Source organism: Panthera leo, chromosome F2 (assembly GCF_018350215.1).
Source record: "Panthera leo isolate Ple1 chromosome F2, P.leo_Ple1_pat1.1, whole genome shotgun sequence".
Classification (NCBI taxonomy): Eukaryota; Metazoa; Chordata; class Mammalia; order Carnivora; family Felidae; genus Panthera; species Panthera leo.
Window position 1 is genome coordinate 53,381,507 of NC_056695.1, and position 20,441 is coordinate 53,401,947.

Here is a 20,441-nt window from a genome sequence, read left to right on the forward strand (position 1 = left end):
TAGAAGTAAAATTACATGATTATATGCTCATTTTTAGTGGTTTTGGTAAATGTTGTTCACTAGAAATTTACTCTCACATCAGAAACATTAACATCCCCTTAACACTGGCTGCTATCATTCTTTTTAGTCTTCATAAATTTTGTGAAGTGGAAATTGGTTAAAACTTTTTATGAATTTTTAATAGCTTTTTATACAAATGATGTGAGTGCTCACTTTGGCAACATGTATACTATATATAAATGATATGAACCTTTGTCCTGTCAAAAGTATATCCTTGTTTGATATGTATCTTTTTAACATTGATTTTTTTAACTTACAAAAATTTCATATTTTTATATGTATTTCAATTTTGATTGCTTTCATGTCCTCTAAGAACTACATAAATGTATCACCTCGGTTTTCTGTTTTCTTTCTCAGTGTTACTTTTTTGTATGTATTTCTTATATTTCTGTATTTAGTTCTAAAATAGATCATACTCTATTTTTAACCCATAATTAAGTTTATTATTATTATTATTAGCTTCACCTTGTAATAGCCACATTCAGTTTTTCTTTGAATCTAAAGACTTCATTGAGATAGAGTTGAATATACATATACTTAAGAGAAATGAACTGAAAAATCCCAAGAAATCAAGAAATACAAAGACAGAAAATTATCATTTCCCCTGAGAAGAAATTACATTTTGGTACTTATTCTGTCTTTGTGTTTCTCAGTTTCTTGGGATTTTTCAGTTGTTCAGCCTACCTTTTTATCTTGTATCACGGAACTCTTTCTGGTCTTAAAGCTAGTTATTTACAAAATGACCATTTAGTTTTTTTAATTGAACGCAGAGGGAATATTCAGGTTTAGGGTGAGTGGAAATATGTCCAGATTTTTTGAAACTATATGAAAATCAGAATCTGTTCATTTAATTCATTTAACCTGTTTGCACAAGTTGCTGTGGTAGGTAGGTTTGTTGTTGTTGTTTGTTTATTTTTGGTAGAAGAGGAAACTTCTGTAGAATGTCTCTACAGTTTTGTGGGGATAGTGGCAAAATGTAGCAAATTAGGAGTTGCTAGATATATTTATCATTTTGGCATTCTTTCTGCCTAGGAGTAGTAGTTATAAGCTCTTTTAAGTAGAATAGGTCACAGGCAGCATTGCTACTCTAGATCTAGAGTTTTTACTCCAAATAAATTTCCAAAATAGAATGTTCATATAAGCCTATTCATTGTGTTAGAGAGGTTAAAGAGGATATGGAATTCTGCCATGTGTGTTTTTATATCTTTAAAAAGTTACCTTTATTTAACTTTGCTTCTTATTTATAAATTTGATTTATAAATTTCTGATTATAGTTCCTGTTTAGTGATTGTAGTGGTATATATCACACCAGTTGACCATATTGAGACATTTTACTTGTTCTAAATATAAAAAATTAGTTAAAATGTATATATTAGCACCACCAATACAAATTATAAAGGAAAATATGTATTTTGAACAAAGATACCTGATTTTTTCCCCTTGATTTATAGTCAGAACTAGATGTTATATCAGCAAGAAGCAGTTAGTAATATAAACTAATTATAATTGTGACTATATGTAGGTCCAGCCTTAACTATAAAATTCGGTAACAGATGGAATTATCAGTATCCCATAAGGAAAAATCATAAATTTGATAAAGCAATGCAGGGATAAATATGACCTAAATAAATGCTTTTGTGAGGAACGGAAGAACTTGGAAAACTTTATTTAGTCATTGACTCTGACATACTATTAGTAGTTATTTTAAATAGATTCAGATCATTTTAATTCTCTAACCATTGAGTTATTGTATGTAATGAATTATCTTTTTTATGCATTTGGAATGAAATTGGCTAGGTACCATTCTTGGGAGAATTGAGGAAATAGTCACTCGAGTTACTTTCCATACGGTTTAATACTCTTGAGTGAACTGCTGCTGTGAAAACTGTATTAGACTGTCTTTTGCTTCTTTCAGCTCTAAGTTTATTTGATTTTATACTTTATCCACCAAATTAGTATGATTTTATACTTTGTAAAACAGGGGGAAGGTACCCTCTTCTTTGTGATACTAAATAATTTTGAGAAAAATACCTTGGCATTCAGTTTTCAGTAGAAACTCCTACCTGCCTATTTTATCTTACTCTGTGATGTATAAGTACCAGAATGAGAGTTGTGCTCAGCCTATTTAAATCTGTAAGAACATTTATTCTTAGCATTAATATGAATTTTTGCATCATCTTGATAAATGGAACACATTTAGAAGGGAACTGTCTTTTTGGTAAAGTTGAGTGTTTAAGGTAAACTTTCCTCATCTCTCATAGAATGATATTAGATAGGTAGTCATAATACTTTTGTTCTAGATATTATTCAGTTATTTGTTTAGTGATTTATTATATACCTATCACATGTCAAGAACCAGTGCTACGTTTTGGATATAAAAATGAAAAGGACTAAACAGCTGTAGGATCCTTGATGATAGTGTGTACACATAAATCTAAAACGCTGTGATATTTAGGTCATCTATAGGGTGCTTTTGGTTTCTGAGGCCCTTTGGGTTTGATTGTTGTACCTGTTTTTATGTTATCATTGACATCTTCATCACTACCATCATTACCATGGTTTTTCATTGTGTGTAGTGCATAGAGACCATAAGCATAGTGGTTAAGAGTAGGCTGTCTGGAGTGGCACAGCCTAGGTTTCAGTTTGCATCTCTGTGCCTTCTCAACTATAAAATGATAATAATAATTTCCTCCTTCCTAGGGTTTGGGGAGGATTAAATGAGTTAATACATATAACATACCTGGAGAAGTGCATGATACATAAAGAGCATGTAATAAAAGGTAGCTGTTATTAGTCACTTACATATATGTGAAACTGCAGCATGTGTATTTTGAACAGTATATCAGACTTAGTGTAAAGATAGGTAGCTTTGTACATTGGTGACAAATGCCAAAAATAACTGGAGATAGCCTTTTTCTGTTAGGTACTATTACCACCTTTTCACTGGGAATAAATCTTGTAACACCTGTGTTCTTTAGGATTTCCTATAAATGCTGAGGATGCACATCACTTTAAACATATAAAATACATTAAGGGGAATTACAGTCATGTGGTGTAAAACTATTTTTCCAGAACCCTTTGTAGCGGTTCTCTCCTCAGGTTTTTAGCAAGATGCTTGTCCCTTTACCACATGATGAAATAATAGTAGAGTGCATATCAAAACCACTAACTTCATCTATTTTTCATGGGCTTAAAAATATATAACTTCATTATAATTTTGTATTTGACAAACAAGTAATAAAAAGTCTTTGTAATAGAATATATTAGTAAGTATGTATCAATAAGGATTTTTATGAATAGATAGTATTTAATAAAATGTTCCTCATTACACTTTAGCTATTTGAATATTTAATTCAGTGATCAATGGACTTGATGTTATTTTATATGTAGCCCAGTCCAAGGTCGTGAAGTCTGTGTTGTGAATAACGTTTGGATGTCATAATGGTGACCCAGTTTTAAGAAGGTGGTATCTACTGATTGTTCATAAGCTGCTTTAGGATTTAAGCATTTGTTATTTGTATTTATGAATTCAGCATAACAAGTATTTTATTAGTAAAGCTATTTAAATTTTGGGAATAAAATGTCTAACATCACTAAAATTGTTTTAAAGTTGTTTTCAAGCATTGTTTTAAGTTATTTTTAATTATTTTTAAGTTATTTTAGCTACAATGATATTTCTGACTTTTAAAACTGATTACTCCTCATTTTTCAGCTATGCTAAGGCAGCCTTTTGCTTAGAAGAGCTAATGATGACTAATCCACACAACCACTTATACTGTCAGCAGTATGCTGAAGTAAGTGTTTTCAGAAACAACAGTTGTATATGATTTTATTTTTGTGGGTGTTACGTATTATTTTAGAACTATAAATATGTCCTATTTAGTATGAGGCAAGTATATAAATATTTAACACATCCGATGAAAATTAACTGTATGAGTAAAAGTTTTAAATTTTTAACACTGTAATAGGAATATGACTTTAAAAATAAAAGCATTTCAAACAGTGAAAATTTTTTTATTATATACTATTTTATTTCCTAATTATGAACGATGATGTCACAGCTGTCACCATTTAATGGCTTCTGAGACATTTATAACAATTATGATTTTTAACTCCATATTCTAGGAAATTCATATTAAGATCAGTAGTTTTGGAAGTAGCAAGTATTTATCTCACTATTAAGAATAATGGTACACAGTTGAATGCTATGTTGGAAGGATTTTATTATTAAGAAATGTCAAGGTGGCTAGAAAAGGATGACTCGGTGTTTACATGTAGATTTAGAATGCTAGTGATAGAAAATATAAAGTTGTGAGGCATTTGCAAGGCAGTTGAAATAGAAATTATGTTGGCTTTTTTAATGACAGCATTTTGTTTTAAAAACGACTCTGATCTTAATGTTCATAGAATAGGCTTTTCAGGGGAGGTTATGTTTTAAAATTTAGATTAATTTTAACAACTTTAAGATGAAATCTTTTAACATCTTGCATTTGTTTACAGAATATCTGTTTCAGTTACTCATGCCTGTGGTATGATGAAACATGCTGTATTTCAAAGTAGTAAAATAAACAGATTTCAGCACTTTGCAATTTTTAACAGGTTAAATATACTCAAGGTGGACTTGAAAACCTCGAACTTTCACGAAAGTATTTTGCACAGGCATTGAAACTGAACAACAGAAATATGAGAGCTTTGTTTGGGCTTTACATGGTGAGTAGAGGTGCATGTTTAATGTTATTTTCTGAATTCTGTCATTTAAACCCATTAAGTCTATCCCATCCATTCATTTCTGTCTTGTTTTTTGTGTTTTGTTGATAGCATATTTTTTCCCCTCTAGTTAAATATGAGCAATAGGTTGTAAGGCAGTTTTATTTTTGAAAGTTAATATATCCTAGATATTTGACATTTTATTTTAAAAAATCTTTTATCAGAATTTAAGTCTGCCCTTATTAAATAGTAACAGATACAAAACCATATTGTATATATCTTAATTGTTTTGATATTCTTGGGTTTATGTCCATCATTTTTGTTTTTCTTACCTTAAATTTTATGACATATTTTTAAATTATGGAGTAACAGACATTAGAAAATAAAATCTCTATTGTCAAATATAAACTTCTTATATGGTACAGAAGAAGAGCTTGGAAATTGTGGGAGGCATGTAATTAAATATTTCTATGGTTTATGTATGCCAAATGACAAGCTTAGAAAAGTCAATTAACAAGGGCTATGGGAAATAGAGGAAGAATTTGCTGAGCTTTAAAATATACATAAAATGAGCCCCTCTCTCTACAATCAGAAAACTTTTTTTTTTTTTTTAATAAGCTAGTTCTTTGAAATTTTAATTTATCCTGGTCTTTTCATGGACTTTTGGATGAATGTCTTGTTAAGGCTTAGTGAAAGAGAATTCGTTGCAGAGATAGAGGCAGGAAGAAACATAAATGAAATAATTTTCAGGAAAAGAATGACAAAATATAATTAGAAAACAGTTCAGAGGAATTTCAAGAAATTTTTTTTGGATCTACCAGTGCCAATTGTAGTGGCTTGGACATACAATATAGTAACGGTGACTCTTTTTACCAAATAAATGAAATACTAATAAACATATATATAACAATAGATTATTAATAGCTTACACATAACACTTTATGTGCTAAGCATTTTTTTTGAGCTCTTTTTAAAATTTAAATCATTAAATCTTCACATCACCTTTTTGAGAAGATACTGTTATTACCACCGTTTCACACAAAGTGAAACTAAGATGCAGAGAGATCTAATTAATTTGTGGAAGGATAGTTACAGACCTACTGAGTGATTGAACTGGGATATCAGCTCAAGCAGTTGAGTCCAGAGGCCTTCTTTTAATTGCTCTGTTTGCTGAAATTCATACCAAAAAAGGTGACATGAAAGACATAAAGGTGTAAATATAAGATTTTGGCATATAAATTCCTCATTGATAGAGGAGGTGATAGAGGGAAAGAGCCTATAACACAGGCTAAGTATGAAAGAAAGGCTTAATTTGTTTTTAATAACATGGACAGAGCCTCGTAAGATTAAGACATATTTAAGCATAATATAAAAGATCTTCTCCCAAGAAATGTGTATATAAATACTTAAAAATAAGCATATAATTTTGGGGGTGTACATATTCTTTCATGGATCCTAGATTAGGATGGATCAAATTGCAGTGATTTTAACTGGTGCTGTGGAACATAGTTTGGAAACTCTGGATGTAGTGAAAAGAGAAGTAGATTGGAAATGAGGATCTCTTTCTATTTGTAAGGCTTTCATTAACTTGCTTTGGTCAAGTCACATCACTCCTAAGTTTTTTTCACCTGTTAATGTAGGAAGTTGGACTAAATTATTTTTGAGATTCCTTCTTACACGAGTATTCAATAATTCTATAATTCTGACAGTATAGCTGAAGTAATACTGTGATAAATAACTAGAAATAATAACTTAATGACAAATAATAATGACCAGCAATCTTCCTACAATATTTAAGTGATTTAAGTGATATTCTACAGTACTTAAGTATTTAATTTTACCTTTATGAGTTTTGGTAGACAGCTAATCAAATAAATTAGATATTATGTAAGATATTCATTCTTTTTTTTGTTACCTTATTCTATATTTAAAAATATTTTTTCATTTTTGAAAACTCTATTCCAGTTTACTTTTATTTTTAAACTTGTTTTGGTACAGTTTTAAAAAACTCTTTGTTATCCCAATGCAATTATGACCTTTACATGGTTTTTTGATTATCTTGGCTAGAAGAAAGGAATTTTTTGATGTTTCTTTTTTGTTTTTAGTCGGCAAGTCATATTGCTTCTAATCCAAAAGCAAGTGCAAAAACAAAAAAGGACAACATGAAATATGCTAGTTGGGCAGCTAGTCAAATAAACAGAGCTTATCAGGTCAGTATTGATCATTTTATGTTGTCATTCATTATAGGTCAGTTAATGTATTTCTTACTTGTTTTTGTTTCAGCAGACTACAAAGCCACATGTCTGTCATTGAACTTTTATGCCTTTGGGTCTTAATCAGATGTGTTTTAACTGTGTAGAATTAACTTGTAGGATCACTTGTTCTTTTTCTTTCTTCAAAAAAAAGTCTTACTGGGGCAACTGGGTGGCTCAGTTGGTTAAGCGTCTGACTCGATCTCAACTCAGGTCTTGATCTCACGTTTGTGAGTTCAAGCCCCACACTGGGCTCTGTGCTGGGCGTGAAGCCTACTTAAAAAAAAAAAACAAAAACAATACAGTTCTACAAAAGAAGTCCATTACTATTTTGATCCTATAATTAGCCTTACCATCTGGAAATTTCAGTAGTTTGGCATTTGGCAAATAAAAAGTAATTCTAAAAATTCAGGAAAGGTAAACAAATTGCATAATGTATTTCAGAAGCAGATTGGGTATGTGAGTTGAGTGTATTATTAATTAGAGGTATCTCAAGTCATTAAAAGGGAGGAAGAAAAGCCTAAAGGTAAACTAACCAGATTATATAACAAAGGTTTTGTGCTTTGCTTACTTGTCAGAGCTTATCTGAAACTTCTCTTTTTTTAGTTTTCTGAAGCTGTCTCTATGAGATTCTCCAGGAAGGGTTCATGGGAAAACATACCTTTTTACATCTTGCATGTTTATAAACTTATCTCTCAGTAGTCTTTATATTTGAAGGATAGTTGGGCTTTTTATACAACCTTTGGCTTACGTTACTTAAGTATCTTAAAAATATTGTTTCATTGTGTTTTAGGATAAAATGTTGCTGTCAAGAAGTCTGATACATACTGATTTTCTTTCCCTAAGTGACTTAGATTTTTTGTCTGGATGTCCAAAGGAATTTTTCCTTTATCATTAAAATCCAGTAGTTTTACTACAGTATGTTTTATTGATTATTATTGGGTCAGTTTTCCCAAATGCACAGTAGACCCATTTAGTATGTGGATTTAATCCTCTTAATTTGAGGAGTTGCTTTTAGAATTATAGTGTTAAATAATTTTTCTGTTTAATTACTGAAGTTTTTTTTCCAGGATGTAAGTTTATTGGATTTCCTTTCTCACCACCTTTTTGTATCATTCATTTTCTTTCAAATCCTTTTCTGTCATTTTGGTATTTTCTTTTTTTTTTCTCTGTAATGCTTTTTTATGAAGTTAGTCTGTATTCTTTTTTTTTTTTTTTCTTTCTTTCTTGTTAAATCAGATAGTTTCTATTAGGAGGAGGTTTTTGTGGAGTGAGAATGTCAGAGATAGGATATGATAACTCTCCCAGCTCGTCTTTTTATGGCTTCCTCTTTGTTACAGAGAACGTAAATATGACCTCTGTGTATATGCAGTCTTTCTTAGAACTAGGTCTGATTGAGAAAGATTTTCTGGCTTCAGCCCTTGAGCCCTGTAGATCTTGAATTTTGAGTTGTTGCTCTTAGCTTTAAATGTTGCATTTTGTTGTTAGGTTTCTTCCTTTCATTCATTCTTTCTGGGATTTGTTGCCTGTAGGCATCACTACCTTCCTCATCACCCCCACCCTTCCCCTTTATCTGAACCTTCTCTCCCTCTTACCCCTATTGTTTCTGCCCTGTTCAATTCAGTTTTAGTTTCTGGTGATTATCCTTCAGTGTGAGGTTTTTTCCCTCCTAGAAGAGGATGTTTGCTGGGTATTTCAGAGATTTTGAGGTTGTAGACTGTTAGACTTGTTTAATGTCACATTTGCATGCAGCTTTTAAGACCTATCTTTGATTTGGAGCCTTTGATCCTGCCCTAGTTTTGTAGGCCATTTGCGGATTCAGCCAATTCATACTTTTTTTATTTGTGTGGCTTGTAGAATAGTAGTAAGTTGTCCATACATATCATACATACATACCATGCTCCTACCATACAGCTTTTGATCTTTTGTAGGTCTTGTCACTGTTGATAATAAAACCATATTATAGGGTTTTTTTTTTTTGAAGATTGCCTGTAATGTAGTTGTTTTGAAGGGATTCTCTTTGGGCTTGTTTCCTATTATTTTGGTTTTGGTGCTGTTTTTTTTTGTTTTGTTTTTATACTCCTGGTTGGAGAAGATTGGGGAGATTAAAAAATTCAGTGCCCCCATGATCACATTATTTAAAGTTACTTTTGTGTACTTTTATTATATATAATAGAGGTTATTAGTTCTGTTGGCATATTGTAGGTCAGAATATTTAAAAATACTAGCTAGACTGTGCTTCTTCAAATGCAGTTAGTTTGAGATAGCACATCATAATGGGTTCCACACATAGTAGTAGGCCTTGGGTGTGTGTGTGTGTGTGTGTGTGTGTGTGTGTGTGTGTATTTAAAGATAAGACTTTGATAATATAAAACTGGTGGCATGCAAACTACATCCTTGTTTTTAAGATATTTTTGAGAAACAACTAGCTGCTCAGAGTGCTTTTTTTTTTTGACATGGCATGATTATATTTTTAAAACCAATTTTTATTATAACATACATAGAAAAAAGAACCCAAGTCATAAATGTACATTTCAACAAATTATACAAGGTAAATGTATCCAGGTCAAGAAATGGAAACATTTCTTGTTTCCCAGGGCACCCAGAGCCCTCATAGTATATCCTCTTCACTTGATCTTAGCCAAAAGGCCGAGAAGCGATAATCATAGTATATCCTCTTAATTTCTGCTCCTATCAACCTCAGGAGTGTTGATTTATAATCCCATTGTTTTGGCTTGTTTTTGAACTTTCTGGAATCATATAGTACATAATCATTTTTGTCTAGCCTATTTCACTATTATGTTTATGACATTATCCCTCTTTATGTCTGTAGTGCATTCATTTTCATTGTATTGTTTATTGTATGCACATGTTACAATTTAGTTAGCTATTGATAGGCATTTGGGTTATTTTCTGTTTAGGGCTATTATGAATAATATTGCACTGAATATTCCTGCACAGTCTTTTGGTATACATGTACTTCTGGTGGGTATATACCTCTGAGTGGAAATACTGAGTCATAAGTTGTTTTCCAAATTAGTTGTTTATAGTCCCACCAGCAGTGTTTGGCAGTTCTTAGAGTTCCACATCTTGCCAATACTTGGTGCTGTCAGCTTTTATAATTATAGCCATTCTGGTATATGTATAGTCATATCTCATGGTTTCATTTTGCATCTCCCTGATGACCAGTGAGATTGAACACTTTTTCATATGTTTATTGGCTATTTGGATATCCTCTTTCATGAAGTCTAGCTTTTTCATTGATTTATGACTTTTTATTTTGTTTTTTTGAAACAGTTTTCTTATTATGAGCTTTTTGTTTGTTGTATGTGTAGCAAATTTCTTCAATTCTTTACTCGCTATCTCAAATGATTTTGATGAATAAAAGTTCTGAAGTTAAATATGTTTATTTTCTTTTGTGGTTTGTGCTTTTTGTGTTTTGTTTAAGAAATCAGTTGCTACTCATAGTCATAAAGATAATTTTGTGTGTCTTTAGAGGTTTTTTTCTTCTACATTTTGTATTTAGATCCACAGTCCATTTTGAGTTGATCTCTATGTATGATGTGAAATAAGGGTATATTTCCTCTCGTGTAGATATCCAGAGAGTTTCTTTCCATCTCTGTATTTGGTCATGAGTCCCATTCTGTGGATGCTGGTACCATGTAGGAGTTAAGAGAAGAACACAGGGGCGCCTGGGTGGCTCAGTCGGTTGAGCGGCCAACTACGGCTCAGGTCATGATCTCGCGGTCCGTGAGTTCGAGCCCCGCGTCGGGCTCTGTGCTGACAGCTTGGAGCCTGGAGCCTGTTTCAGATTCTGTGTTTCCCTCTCTCTCTGACCCTCCCCCGTTCATGCTCTGTCTCTCTCTCTCTCTCAAAAAATAAATAAACGTTAAAAAAAAAATTAAAAAAAAAAAAAAGAAGAACACAAATGCTAGATCCATATTGTTGTTTTCAAAGTTTGGCGTTGACATTTGTTATTTATGTGGCTTTGGATAAGTTGTATACTATCACTGGGCTTAGCTTTTTGTCTGCAAAATGGACACAATTGAAGTTTTCTGAGGATTAAAGGAGTTAATAAATAGTATTCACCAAGTCACACTAATCCTCATTACGTTGTATTTACTAATCACATCCTCCAAGTTTTCTTTATGATGCCTGCTGTATTCATTGCAATTATAACAACAACAATAATAGCTACAAGAGCAAATATTTACAGACAATTTGTTACAAGCTAGGTACTTTGCCTGTTCTACAAATGAAGAAGTTAAAGCATGGAAAGATTAAATAACTTTCCCGAGGTGACATAGCTTATTAATGACAGCTGTTTTGTATGTATACTCCTCTATAAAGAAATGTCAGGTATAAGTGTATCTGAAGGTATAAATACAGTTTTACACTGTCCTCTTAATTATTTTCTCATGTGAATAGTTGATAGCTTACCCTCACTTGTGTCTCTTTTCAGTTCAGTTCAGAGCTTTAGCTCTAAATAGTAACTATGTTCAGACTTGTATTTTGTTTTGTTTTGTTTTTTTCTTTCTTCCTGTCTCTTCAGTAATACAAGACCAGACAAGCATGCTTTTCTCTGCCTTATGAGATGCATCACTGGACATGAATCTATCATTTCAGTATTTTAAGCCATTGTTCATAGAAACAAACCCTGTTCTTTAGTAATATTTACTCTTCCTGCCATTCTTTTTTTTTTTTCTTTTTTAATTTTGCCTCACTAATTCCATTCTATTTATAGACTTATAAAGTCTCAGTGTTCTTTGGAAAGAGCTCTAAGAGTGTCACTGGTACTCTTCAGTATTTGAGTTTTGTATCAGAAACTCCACAGTCCCCAGAGATATTTTACAGATCTTTACTGAAGACATGATTTGCCTTCTCTTGACTCTGTAGGAAAGGATAGAGAAAAGAACTTTTGCCAGTTTCTATCATTTTAGATACTACTGCAGGAAAGATAACAAATTTCTCAGTTCCTCATGTCAGATTTCTGTATAGCAACTTCCAATACTCCTCAACTAGGAATCATTCCCATCATGCAAAATTTATTTGCCTGTAGATACTAGTAACAGGTTTTAAATAAAATCTCTTGGTGGTTTTAAAGCTTGCATATTTTTTGCTTTTTCTGCAGAGGTTCTGGGTTCTTTCTGTGAATCAGATTCTATAAATATTTGTATCCATTACCTTTTGCTAACTTAGTGATTTGACTAACTTATTTGCTTATGATTCTATAGGTAGGCTGTTTAGCTTGGGTTCAGTTGAGTAATACTGCTTGTCTCGACTGGGCTTATTTATATTTCTGTGCTGTGCTAGTGGTTGATGGCCTCACTTAAATTTATCTGACTGTTGGCTTGCTGTCTGTCAGCTGGAAGTGCTAGGCCTCGTGTTTCTCATTTGGCAGACTAACTTGGACTTGTTCGTGTGGTCGTCTCAGGGTTTCATGAGGAGCAAACAGCCAGACTGCAGTGTGCAAGGGTTTTTTGAGTCTCTATTTATGTCATATATTGCTCATTTTCCATTGCAATGCAAGTCACATGCTCAACCCAGATCCAGGGGATGTAATACTTCACCTGTTAATGGGAAGATAACTATGTGGTCATTTGGCATTTTATTACACGGTTGTATAAGCCCATAGTCCCCGCCTTCTGTTTTCATTTATTTTGTCTTTTTCTTTTTATCTGATTTATTAAGGTATGACTTATACACAGTAATGTGTGCACATTTCAAATGTACGGTTGAGTTTAGACAAATGTATATTCCCTTCCCACCAGCACCCCATTCAAGATTTCCATTACCCGAGAAAGTCCCTTCTGCCACTTTGCAGTCAGCCCACTTGACACTGCAGACAAGCACTGATTTGATTTTTATCACTATAAATTGGTTTTGCCTGTACTAGAACTTTATATAAATGAGATCATAGGTTACATACTCTTTTGTGCCTGGCTTGTTTCACTCAGTATAAGGTTTCTGAGATTTATCCATCCAGTGTTCCAATTTATTTATCCTATTACTTTGTCCACCCATATTATTTTCCACAAATTATGTAAAGGTAAAGTTTAGCCCAATTTATCCCAGTTGTCATAGTGGATAAATTATTGACCTTTGAATTTGATAAATCAGTTTTTGTGATTTGAATGTGCTTTCTGGTGAGTTATCTTTAAGATCATAGGGAATTATGAAAACAGAGTTTATTTAAGCAAAATCTAACTGTATGAAAACAAAAAGGCAGAATTTGTGATTAATGTGGAAAGTATAACTTTCAGAGATTGACACTTTAGTAATTAGATAAATCTCTGGGATCTAATTGAGAATTTTATGACTCATGTCTCGGCATATAAACAAGTATAGAGTATATAATAAATACTCCTTATTGTAATGTTTTTCTAGGCATTTATAAATTAGAGAAAATGAGATTTTAAGAACTGCTTTTCCTTCTTTCTTTCTACTTAATAATGAAACAGAATATGGCTACTACTTACTCTTCAATTAGGTAATTGGTTTAGCATGTTCAGTACAGGCAGGCAAGTTTGATTAATGCTCATGAAAAACTTTAATGTGAACCTACTCACAATAATTTTCCAGATAAATGCTTCTTTGGTACACTGTTAAATTTGTCTGTGCTAGCAATCCATATGTTATTTATGATTGCAGAGGTGATTCTGTTACTATCCTTTTGGGAAATGGAAAATTAAATCATGATTTGAGGGAAAAATAGGATTCCGGCTTAATCAGTTAAATTGCCATATAATTCTGGAATAGACAAAATAATTGCATGTCAGGCAAAATTTGAAGTGATAGATTTATATTTCCAACTTTCTTTTTATTTGTTCTGACACAAATAAGTTTGGTTTATTCTAAATTGCACTGGTTGTCAGTAGTATTGACACACAATCTTTAGGTGATTTTTAAAATTAGCTAATTTAAAAAATCACAAATTTATATTTACTCTTATTATGTTTGAGTACAAGTCAAGAAAAGTTCTGTATTTTAAAATACTGGTCATGACTTCAGCTCTACAGAAATTTTTCATTTCTATTTTGCTAATTAACAAATTAGAGTGAATGTTACTACGTGGTATCCTATTTTTCTCCAACCCATCAAAGCTTTTTCTTAGAATTAGGCCTTCAAGTATCTGATTAGGGCCATTCCTGTTTACTTTGGATAGGCAGTAGTAAAATAAAAGGCTTTCTGTTCTTGGTAAGTCCTTGCGAAAGTGAATTTATCAACTGGATTATAGGAGTAATGACACACCCAACATCCTTTAGTCACCATGGGAAATTATGAAAAGGCAGAGTTTTAAATGTTGTGTTGCTGTTACCATATTTTGTAATTATGAGTTGTATATTTAACATCTGAATTCCTTAAATTAGTAATGTCATATGAAAGGTAAAGTAATCTTGATTCTTATGAGGAGCTTTTCTTTTTCCCTGGCATTTCTTCTAGAAATCCCCTTTATTTACTCTATCAAATCAAGATTCAACCACAGAAACTAATGGTTTAGGAAGTAGGAGAATCATAATGTTAACCTGCAGCCAGTGAGGTCAGAAGCAGGTTACCAATTTCTGAACTCTATTGCTTCTGTGATTTTACCTGTACTCGATCACTTAATCTTTCTTAACAGGACATGAGAAGTTTGCCAAATTAAGTTAATTACAAAAGAGAAGGAGCACATCATAAATCAAGTGTTAAGTGCTTAAGACAGCATTGGTATTTTTAGGGAAGATCAGTCATTTGAAAATGTATTGAGTGCTTGAATGTTAATTTGAAAATATTATATTTTGCTAATAGCAGAGGTCAATCAATACTTTAACCAGAGGGAATGGGTAATATAGATATAATAAACCTTCCCTTACCCCATAAGGAACACTTCTGTAGTAAATCTGTAGTAGTCAGTCAAACTGATAAATGATGAGAATTGTCAGTGTAGTTAGAAAACTCATTTTGAAATCAACATGGGGTATTCAGCAGTGTTTCCCTCACTGATTATGTGCACTATATTGAATTTAATATGCCATGAATTTGCTTTTAAGTGTGCAAAGATACTATTTTTAATGGATTGTGTTTTGTTTTCATTATGAAATCCAATGGTTTTATAAAGTAAATTACAACTTCACAAACTAGAAATGCATATTTTAAAACATGTTTGCATCATTTTAATATGTAGCATAGAGTTTTGACAGCTCTTTGCTGCTGAAACATACCATCTAATCAACTAATAATTCCAAATTTTTTTTAAAGATTGTGACTTATTTTAAATAATTTTAGAGATATCTTGCAACTTTAAAATATTTAATAGAAATTACTTTACATTTACATTTTACTTTTGTTGAAATTGTAAATATCTGTTTAGAGGGCTGACAAGTAGAAATGGTTCACATTTTTTACTTATAAATTATGCCTTTTATTTCATAAAAGTTTTCTTGTCTGAAAAGGTTAGTTTTGTATGTTTTTATAGGTTATCACACTACATAAACACTTAAATCAGTCAATTTTGCAGTGAATTCTTAATACACTTCAACTAAAGATGAAACTTAATGAAAATGTCTGTAAAGTCTAAATTTTGAGGAAATTGGACTTCACAAATTGATGAAAGAAATTAAAGACAACACAGGCAAATGGAAGGATATTCCATACTCATGGATTAGAGAACAAGTGTTGTTAAAATGTGCATACTGCCCAAAGCAATCTGCAGACTTGATGCAATCCCTATCAAAATACCAAAAGCATTTTTCACAGAACTAGAACAAATAATCCTAAATTTGTATGGAAGCACAAAAGACCCTGAATAGCTATCTTGAATAACAAAGCTAGAGGTGTCCCAATTCCAGATTTCAAGTTATACTACAGAGCTATAATAATCAAAACAATATGGTACTGGCACAAAAATAGAGACATAGATCAGTGGAACAGGATGAAAAGCCCAGAAACAAACCCACGATTATATGATGAATTTATCTTCAATGAAAGAGGCAAGAATATGCAGTGGATAAAGGGTAATCCCTTCAACAAAGGTGCTAGGAAAACTGGACAGCTACATGTAAAAGAATGAAATTGGACCATTTTCTTACACCATACACGAAAATAAACTCAATGCATTAAAGACCTAAATGTGAGACCTGAAATCATAAAAATCCTAGAAGGGAGCATAGGCAGTAATTTCTCTGACATTGGCCATAGCAACATTTTTCTCGATCTGTCTCCTGAGGTAAGGGAAATAAAAGCAAAAAATAAAACCCCAATTTTGTTTTATTGGAGAAAAGATATTTGATTTCACGCTAGTGATAAAATAGATAACGTTAACTCTCATTAGCAAAGTGAAGGTAAGATTGTGATTTTGAACCTGCCATGAAATTGAGCCTAATTGCATTTTTTTAAAAATTAGTTTGCAGGTCGAAGTAAGAAGGAAACCAAATACTCTCTTAAGGCAGTCGAAGACATGTTGGAAACGCTGCAGATCACTCAGTCTTAAGGTTTCAAACTCTTTCACATTACATTTCACAACTGCACAATTGAACTTACTGGCCTGTGACTTATTTACTAAATGCCTAGTGCTATTTATATACTGATTTTTTGTTAAGAGGGCAATTGTAAAGAATGTTTATATAAACCTAAAAATGCCTTTTATTGCTAAGCAGGAAGATGGAGAAAGTCCATGGAAGAGAGATTTAACAAGATTTATATTGATTGTACATCATTCTCTTCATATCACACATAATATAACTACTTTTAAGCTACAATCTGATGTAGAAATCTCACAAATAAATTATGATGATTTATTAAACTTGCATATGAAGATTCTAGATTCTTTTTGTTAAAGTCAGATAGAAAATATGTTGTTTTAGAACTCAGTTTCTAGTTAAATTCTTTTTATTTGTGATAAGAAATACATAGCATTCACAGCTGACAAGGAAAATGCTCGCACGTTATTTTGATTCTCTTTCTAGTGTCAAGTTGGATTTTGCTGTGCATTCCGGTGGGCTTGTTTTATGTGCTATGTTATTCTGATAAATATTGCTTAAAATATGTCGTTCTCCAAAGTTCACTCATATCTTTTGTAAAATTTTTGTTTTATATGTCATTCTCCAAAGTTCAGTCATATCTCTTTGTAAAATTTTTGTTTTACCATAGGACATAATTGAGATTTTTACATATAAAAAGCTTTAAGGTTCATGTATACTATAATACTCAAATTTAACCTTTATGAAAGTTACATTTATTGAACTTTCAAGTATAAATTGCATAAAAGAATATTAAGAGATCATAGAGAATAGGGATTAAAAGGGTTTCAGTGGCAGGAAAAGAAAATCTAAAGTGTCTAAGAAAATCTTAACGGTCTTCAGGAGAAAAATTTCTATTTCTGATATTTCTTTACCTTCTTAGTAATAATTAGAATTTTTTTTTCCTTTTTCTCCTTTCATGATAAACAATCATATGCTTCAACAATATTTTGCATGTTTCAATAGAATAGAAAGAACTTTGAGAGTTAAACACTATTCAGACACCTGTTTTTAAAATAGGCAATTGGTCATTCAAGGCATGTATTATTAGTAGTAGCTTGCATTTTACATATATGCATTACATTTTGTATGTATCATATACATGTATAATTACATATATAAATATAAATACGTAGTTTACCAATTGTATACAGAAGCTCTTCCATACTTGTCATTGTTAGATTTAGGCAAATGGGTTTCATGGAGGAATTGACAACTTGGAAGTCTTTAGGAAGAAAATTATTGTCAACATCAGTTTTTTAAATTTTTTGAAAATTCTGTTAGTAAATTATTCTCCATATCTGGTCTAATTCTTTTATTTTGCAGTCTTTTTCATTTTATTCTTTCATAAGAAGTGAGCACATGTGAAATAACTCTCCTCATATAAAGGCAATTCTTATCAACTAATCTTTGTTATCACAAGATACAGTGTTTTTTGCCCATAAATTTAGTAACTGCATTTTCAACATAATCAGCCATTTAAGATGTGTTTCCTGTAAAGAAAGTAGTGCCCATATATTATTCCATTACCTTTCTTTCTCTCCTGCTAGTCACTAGAGTAGTATTTACTTTAGCAATTATACTTGTGTAAGTTAGTGCCTTTTATAACTGTCAGCCTAAGTTTCACTTTATTTTTCTAATTTTAATACCTTCTTGTCAAGAATTTTTTATGAAATACATTATTGATGTGTAATAATTTATAAACCTCAGTTTAAATGTACAGATAATCCCATCGTGGCAGATGTTTGCCAACTGCTTTTACTGCCACCTTTTCCTTGTTAACAGTATCTTACATTGTTCAGGTAGGAGCAGAGATCCCTGTTCTTCTAGGAGATAAGGACCTTAACCTTATGAATGATCTAAAACAGAAGTGGTTTCATTTCTTATGGGCTGTGATATGCCAAGGAAGAATTTTTTGCAGTGAAGGAAATATTCTGTATTTCTAGTGTCCAGTTTGGTAGCCACTTGCTGTACGTGGCTATTGAGCACTTGAAATATGGCCAGTAGAACTGAGAAATTGAATTTTTAATTTAAATTAAATTTAAATAATTGCATGTGACTCATGGCCATCAGAGTAGTGGAAGTGTAGATATCTAAAGTGTGAGCATGTGACCTATTTAAGGCTAAGAAAATGGACAGAAGCCTGTTGAGAAGGGCTTCCTTTCAAATTAACAAGTCAAAGCTTTGTGAAGTAAGGCTTTTCGCCTCTTTCTCTTCCTTCAGGACATGAGTGTCAACAACATGGTTGGAGATAAAACAGCCATCTTACAACCATGAAACAATAAATAGGAGTATGAAAGCTACCTTTCAAAGATGGTTTTGTAGAAAGATTAGGGAGAGCCTGGGTCCCTGATGGCATATTGAACACCTGAACCAACATGAACACTTGCCAACCTCTACACTTACTACATGAGAAAAATAAACTCTGTTTAGATGTTGTTTGGATTTTCTGTTACTTTTGCCATGCATATTTCTGACTACTATATCCATCATTCAGCTTTTTTTTTTTTTTTAATATGAAAAACTCTTATTTTAGACATGCTGGGAATGGTGTTTCATAATGTAATGATTTAAAGTAGAGAAGCATATATAACAAAAGAAGTAATATTTTGTTGCAGTTCAGCACACACTGTTTAAGCCAACTTTATAGGATAGTATTGACTTGGGAGCAGAGGAGGATGTAGAAAAGATAGAATTGGAAGACTAATGTTCAGTATGCTGGGAGCATATAATTTTTATTGGTAAATATTTCAAAGAATCTTTTTTTTTCCAGTGCCACATTTATTCTCAAATAACTTCATTTTACTTCATTTCATAGAACTGTAGGATTTTAGAAGGGACTTGAAAGATGATTTAGTTATACTCCATTTTAAGGTGAGGAATTGAGCGAGGTTCTGAGAAATTAAGCCCTTCTGTGACAGAGCAGGACTAGGATGTTAGGAGTTCCCAAGTCATTGTTCTTTCTAGTGTACTCATATGCCTTTTCTGTGAAATGTTCTTCCTATTTTAGAGTAACAAAATTAAAAGATAGATATAGCCAAGAAACATTGCTTATTAACAGAGCAGGTATTAGAATTCAGATTTTCTGACTTGTAAAACAATTTTTTTAGAGGAATAATAGTCATAATTTCTTTTTTTAAGTCATAATTTCATTTTGAATTAAATTGAACTTAAAACTCAATTGACCATTTAAGCCGTTACTTCATGTAACATTGTGAGAAGTATTTAAGACTATTTAGAACTATTTCAAGCCTTTTACTTTGAACCTCTGATGTATCCTATCTCCCTTCGCACTCTTGACAAAGCAGCCTTTTGTTGCAGACTGAATTGTGTCCCCCCAGTACTCCTATGTTGAAGTCCTAACCCTAACCCCCGGTACCTCCGAATGTGATTTTATTTGGAGAGAGCCAGTTAGGTCATAATGAGTGGGCCGTAATCCAGTATTGATTGATATCTTTAGAAGAGGAGGTTAGGACACAGACACACAGAGGAAGGACCGTGGGAAGACAAAGAGAAGATGCCCATCTACAAGCCAAGGAGTGATTCCACAGAAGAAACCAACTCTCCTGACACCTTGATCTTGGACTTCTGGCCTTTAGAACTATGATAAAATAAATTTCTGTTGTTTAAGACATCAGTTCTCTGTGTACTTTGTTAAGGCACCCCTAGCAAACTAATAGAGCTTTCTTACTATTTCACAGAGAAAAAGAGAAGTCACTGGATAAAAATATACCCTGTATCAGACATTCTTGTACCCATCTTCACCTCTTTTTCTCTTACAGTAGAAGTAGACCTACCCTTTTCTGAACTATTTCCCACCACTGTCTCCCTCATTTTTAATACTTTAGCCTTACCTCAGTTTCATGAATTGCCATATTCCCTTCTACCATAGAGCATCCTACCTTCCCCAAAACGTCACATCATC

The 20,441-nt window shown here is 32.3% G+C and overlaps 1 protein-coding gene across 2 annotated transcripts in view; it reads left to right on the top strand.

The window, feature by feature from the left end:
- Nucleotides 1-20,148, top strand: part of EMC2 (ER membrane protein complex subunit 2) — a 50,997-nt gene extending 30,849 nt beyond the window's left edge. The window contains exons 8-12 of one of the 2 annotated variants that reach the window (XM_042924341.1): nucleotides 3,773-3,854; nucleotides 4,660-4,770; nucleotides 6,873-6,977; nucleotides 16,402-16,489; nucleotides 19,977-20,148. In XM_042924341.1, coding sequence (XP_042780275.1) covers nucleotides 3,773-3,854; nucleotides 4,660-4,770; nucleotides 6,873-6,977; nucleotides 16,402-16,488 — 385 coding nt within the window. In that variant the 3' untranslated portion in view covers nucleotide 16,489; nucleotides 19,977-20,148. Of the gene's footprint in view, nucleotides 1-3,772; nucleotides 3,855-4,659; nucleotides 4,771-6,872; nucleotides 6,978-16,401 lie in introns of both variants that reach the window. The other variant, XM_042924340.1, reaches the window with a different exon arrangement.
- Nucleotides 20,149-20,441: the final 293 nt, after the last annotated feature.